The sequence below is a fragment of the Peromyscus eremicus genome, chromosome 6, assembly GCF_949786415.1.
Source record: "Peromyscus eremicus chromosome 6, PerEre_H2_v1, whole genome shotgun sequence".
NCBI lineage: Eukaryota > Metazoa > Chordata > Mammalia > Rodentia > Cricetidae > Peromyscus > Peromyscus eremicus.
The window spans coordinates 123,048,906-123,054,905 of NC_081421.1; the positions used below are offsets into that span (position 1 = coordinate 123,048,906).

The window sequence follows — 6,000 nt, forward strand, 5'->3', positions numbered from 1 at the left end:
GGCTTTAATGTATCTGTCTTTTCTCCTCCATACTTTCTAATCCTACAGACCCATGCTCCAGCTGTGACACATAGTATCTCATGGTCCACAGATTTAATCTGGAAATTTCCACACACCTTTGTCTGATGCTGCTCTTTTAGTGTGTTCAAGTAGGAGGTGCTCTGGTTCCCACGGTAGTATTTTTTCTTTCTTTTTTCCACGTCTTCTTTTAAAGTGATGGGCAAAAAAAATTACAGATACAGCACTCACAGCAGTTACCACAAACAACCTTTTAGCTACTGGTGAAAATTTGATCTGGAAAAGATTGGAAAAAAAAAAAACTCTTATCTTTTCACTAAAAGTAAAAGCATAAGAACTAAAAATTAGCTGTTGCAGGATATTTGATCACTCCATGAACCCTGAGATTGCGTTATTTACTGGAAAAACCTGTTTCTAGTTCTGGCTCAGCCCTAGATTACACCTTTAATCCAAGAGCTTTCCGTTTGAATACTGTAAACAGGATTAAATAAAGTCAACCATAGGTCAAGAGGTGGAGCAAGCAACCAGTTGACAAGAAGTGAACATAGGGTTATTAAGAAAAAAATCGCTAGGCGGTGGTGGTGCACACCTTTAGTCCCAGCACTCAGGAGGCAGAGGCAGGTGGATCTCTGTGAGTTCCAGGCCAGCCTGGTTTACAGAGTGAGGTTCAGGACAGGCACCAAAGCTACACAGAGAAAAAGAAAAAAAGAAAAGAAAGAAATCATAGAGAGTAAGAAAGAGGTAGGAAGGCAGACAGACAGATGCACAGGAAACAGGAGGGAGGGACATGCACTTTGAGGAGGGTGTTTTGAGATGGCCTAGGAGAAAGAAGGCTTCTGGGACCTCAGCTGAGGAGGAAGGTCAGCTGGGTGCTTCCTCTGCCTCTCTGATCTTTCAGGCTTTCACCCCAGCATCTGGCTCCGGAGTCTTTACTGGTAAAAATCAAACGATTCAGATTTTGTTCAAAACAATAATTAGTCTTTGGTTCCAGCACTCAGGAGGCAGAGGCAGGCAGAACTCTGAGTTTAAGGCCAGTATGGTCTACAGAGCCAATTCCAGGACAGCCAGGGCTACACAGAGAAACCCTGTCTCAACCCCGCCCCCCCCCCACAAAAAAAACCCGCAAAGAAATAAAATTAGATCTTACTTATCTGTAAACATTATAAAGAGCCTATGTATCCCTCTTTCAGCCCGGCCAGTCTGTTTTAATTTAACAGGCTATCACTCACAGCTCTGAAGTTATCTAAGTTTGAAATAAATATTATTATTTCAAAGTCAATAGATACATAAAATAATTCAACTCTGTGAACATTTCTTGACCAAATGATGATTAATACGTGAAACTGAATCCTTTTTCTTAGAGGGGAGGGGAGAGGTGGGGCATTTGGGTTTTCTGTGTTGTTCAAGCTATCCTGGAACTCTGTAGTCCAGGTTAGCCTCAAACTCGGAGATCTGCCTGCCTCTGCCTCCTGAGTGCTGGATCAAAGGTGAGCACCCCCACCGCCTGAAACTTCTACATAAACAATTAGCAAGATTTTTAACTATAGAAATGAAATCAGACTTTAAAAGTGAGCTCATTTTTAAAAACATATCCAGAATTTTAAGTAAACAGAAGTTAACTTATTTCTAAATACCACAGGAATACGTGATTTTATTCATAAACTAATTAGAAAATATTTTTAGAACGCTGCAATCTAGACAGTCACATAACTTAGCACCAGCGCCCCCTCCTGGTCTCCATGGACCAAGGCATGTACACAATGCCCAGCATACACACAGGCAAAACACCATAAACATAAAATAAAAAGGATTTTAAATAATTCATTTATTATTTTGCGTGCATTGGTGCTTTCCCTGCAGGTATGTCCTTGTGAGGGAGCCAGATCCCCTAGAACGGAGTTACAGACAGCTGTGAGCTCCCATGTGGGTGCTGGGAATCGAACCCGGGTCCTCTGGGAGAGCAGCCAGTGCTCTTAACCTCTAAGCTGTCTCTCCAGCCCCCAAATAAAAATATTTTTAAATTAGAATAAAAGATATTGACAACAGACTACAACCCACAGAAGGAGAGAATGATCTGGTAACTGCACACCTGTAGGGTGGCCGCCATAGACCACAAGCATTAGCAAGGCTGTGGGATGTCAAACGGCACCCCTGCTGTGGGAACCAGCGGAGCAGCTCCCCACAAAATGAAAAGAACAAACATGTGATTCAGAAATTCTACCTCTGAAAAGTAATTCTGAAAAGAACTGAAATCGGGATCTTCCTTGCCTTCCTTTCTTTGTGTTTGGGTGCCTGTGTGCTCAGGGGGCCTTCATACTTGCACTGAGACATCTCCCCAGCCCCATTTTTCCCCACTTATTATTATTATTATTTTTAAACAGGAGTCTCTTTATAGTTCAGGCTGTCCTTAAATTCCTGGTCTTCCTGCCTTTGCCTCTGGAGTGCTGAGATCACAGGTGTGTGATACCGTGACTGGCTAAAAGCAGTCTTCCAGAGATTATTTACACATCCACGATCATAGAAGCTTTACTCAAGATAGCTAAAACATGGAAACAACCCAAGTAGTTCACAGACAGATGGAAATACAAGCAAAAATGTGTATATCCATACAGTGGAATATTAATTCCATATTAAAAGGAAATTCCAATATGTGCTACAATGTAGATAAATCTTGACGATATTATGCTATTACAATACACGAGTCATTAAAAAATAATGAATAAATAAATGGGATTAAAGGTGTATGTCACCACACCTGGATAAGAAAGAAAAACTTTTTAAAGTAATACAGTATATATACATATTTTTAATGAAATATACTTATATGTATACAATATAAAATATTTACATATAAATATATTATGAAAATACATATATGTACATATACATATACACAAACTAATTTTTAAAAGTAGATATTAACTACTTTAGCATTTTGACTATGCTGTGTGAAACCCTTAGGGGCTGGGAGTGGCAGACCGCTTGCTTCCAAGCTCTGGGTTCAAATCCCTAGTATCAATAAACAAAACAACCTCAAGGAAAAGAAAAATCACCAACAAATTACACTGAACAACATAAACACACTGTTCAAATTTGTTTCCCTTCTGTTTACCTGGGAGAGAGAACAGTACCAGGACACAGGGACATCCAACACCCTGAGGGCGGCCGTCTTCAAGGAGAACCGCGATTCTCTGACTGTTTCTTCCGACATGACTCCCTGTCTGATCTTAACGAAACAGAAACTCATCAGCCATAGGGATTTCCGGTTGCTTTATCCATGAAAGATGAAAAGTTAAATTCTTCCCAGGTGTGGTGGTGGTTCATGCCTTGGATTCCAGTTCTTGGGAGGGAGAGGCAGGCAGATCTCCCTGAGTTTGAGGTCAGTGTGATCTACATGGCGAATTCTAGGCCAGACAGAGATACATAATGAGGACCTGTCTCAAAAAAAAAAAAAAAAAAGTTAAACTCTGGTAAAATTAGAGAACCGATTCCTGCAAGTTGTTCTCTGATGCCCACCAGAGCACCTAATAAATAAATATAATAAAAATATTTAAACTCTATCAGTTTTGTGGTTAATTATGCAGGCATGATATTGCAATGGAGCTAAAACTGCATTTATCAGTTACCAAAATAGCAAAGGAGAACATGAGCTGTGTTTAAACTTAATCGTAACCAAAAGGCTAACAGTGATGAAAATGGGGGAGATTGAATCTTCAAATGCAAGTCATAAATTTTCCTTAGAAAACAACAGGTCTTGCCTGAACTGAGTCTACCAAGTTGATCTCAGTCCGAGGGGGAGGCTTTGCCCTGGAGGAGGTGGGAATAGGGGGTGAGCTGGGGGGAAGGTGAGGGGGGCGGGAGGGGGGAGAACAAGGGAATCCGTGGCTGATATGTAGAACTGAACTGTACTGCAAAATAAAAAAAAAAAGAAAAAAAAAAGAAAAGAACAGGTCCTACCACTGAGCAGGATGAATGAGAACACACCGTAAGTACATACGTGTATGAAGATTCCATGAGCAAAAACCCTTTACTTTGTATGTTAACCTAAAACAATTCTGGGGAGAGAAGAGGAGGGCATGGGGAGAACTTCATGTTCTAGAGCAGAGGTTCTCAACTTTCCTAGTGCTGTGACCTTTAACACAGTTGCTCATGTTGTGGTGACCCCCCCACCATAAAATTACTTTCGTTGCTACTTCACAACTGTAATTTTTCTACTGTTATGAATGGTAATGCGAATGCCTGTGTTTTCTGATGGTCTTAGGCAACCCCATGAAAGGGTTATCCGATACTACAATGGGATCACGACCCACAGGTTGAGAATCACTGTTCTAGATTCTCTTCCTAACTAAAGTCTATCTGTGTTAGTATCTTAAAATCTAATTCTTCTTGATTTCCTTCACGTAAGTGTGCATGGGGTGCTGACTGGAATCTAGAATACATTCTTGGGCACGGAAAGAAAACTCAGAATTCAGTAGCTGGACTAATTTTCACACATTTATCCTCACATTGCTTCATTTAAACAAGATTCAACAACTGTCATATCTATATACTACTATATTACATAATATATAATAAATGAACGATTATTTATTATATGCATGTGTGGATGTCTCAGGGCAACTTGTGGGTCTCTTCTACCACATGGGTCCCAAGGATCAAACTTAGGTAGTCAAGATTTTTGGCAAGTTCCTTAACCTGCTGAGTCATCTCACTAGCTCTTAACATTCTTGACACCAGAGGTCAGATACTGAGCTGGGCAGTGGTGGCGCACACCTTTAATCCCAGTACTCAGGAGGCAGAGGCACTTGGATCGCTGAGCTTGGGGCCAGTTTGGTCTATAGAATGAGTTCCAGGGCACATGGAGAAACCCTGTCTCAAAAAACAAAAACAGAGTCAAATACGTATGTGCTTATGTTTTATATTAGAAATGAGGAGTCTCTTCTGTACCTGGCTGGCTGTCTACCACAGGGCTGAAGCACCCAGTCTCTGAAGAACTGAGACTACATGCACTGGCCACCACACCCAACCTCAAAGAGTCCGATATTTAAAAAACATGACGCATGCTGGGGACAGAGCTCAAGCACCTGTCACAGCAGCATTAGGACCAGAGAACCCATGCAAATCCTGGTTAGGCTTAGAGGATTGCCTCCGATTTAGAGACACGGGATCCCTAGAGCAAGCTTGCTAACAAGACTAGCTGTGCATGGTTCTGGGTCTGACTGAGAGGACCCAACTCAACGCAACAAGAAAAATCAACCAAGGATGGTGGTGCTCAGCGTCCAACTCCGGCCTCCACAGGCACATGCACTCACATATATGCCTACAAACTTCCACTTCCTCCCACAAATGTTGGGGAAAACAAGCCATCTCATTAAAGGTTGTTTAGAACAACCCTTTAATACAGGTTTTCTTGTAGTTTTCCCCCCAACCATAAAATTTTCATTGCCACTTCATAACTGCAATTTTGCTACTGCTATGTATCATAATGTAAATCTGTTTTCGGATGGTCTTAGGTGACCCCTGTGAAAAGCTTGCTCAACCCCACAAAGGGGTCATGACCCACATGATGAGAACCACTGGTCTAGAGTCCAGGTATTTACAGAATTACCAGCTCACTGTTGTTATTATCGCAACTAGTTGCACACAGTAAAAACATTTAAAAAATACAAATCAGCTCACAACTGTAATTAAGAAATGCTCTGTCTGGCGGAGAGAGATGTTCAGCAGTTAAGAGCACTGGCTGTTCTTCCAGAGGCCCTGGGGCTGATTGTCAGCACCAATATGGTGGCTCACAACCATTTCTAACTCTATCCCAGGGAATCTCACGCCCTCTTCTGGACTCCATGGGCACTGCACGTACCTAGTGCACACACGTACATGCAAGCAAAACACCCATGTATTTAAGGAGCTAAACAAAACAACAACAACAAACCCCAGAAACACATCTGGTGAGGAAAACGCATATTTGAATTTGCTGCAGTA

General features: G+C 41.5%; 1 protein-coding gene across 1 annotated transcript in view; it reads right to left on the bottom strand.

Annotated features, from left to right (window-relative positions):
* The window catches only part of Miga1 (mitoguardin 1), a 57,020-nt gene extending 53,782 nt beyond the window's left edge, over window positions 1-3,238 (bottom strand). The window contains exons 1-2 of the mRNA XM_059266465.1: window positions 3,131-3,238; window positions 117-294 (exon numbers count right to left, since the gene is read on the bottom strand). Coding sequence (XP_059122448.1) covers window positions 117-294; window positions 3,131-3,229 — 277 coding nt within the window. The 5' untranslated portion in view covers window positions 3,230-3,238. The remainder of the gene's footprint in view (window positions 1-116; window positions 295-3,130) is intronic.
* Window positions 3,239-6,000: the final 2,762 nt, after the last annotated feature.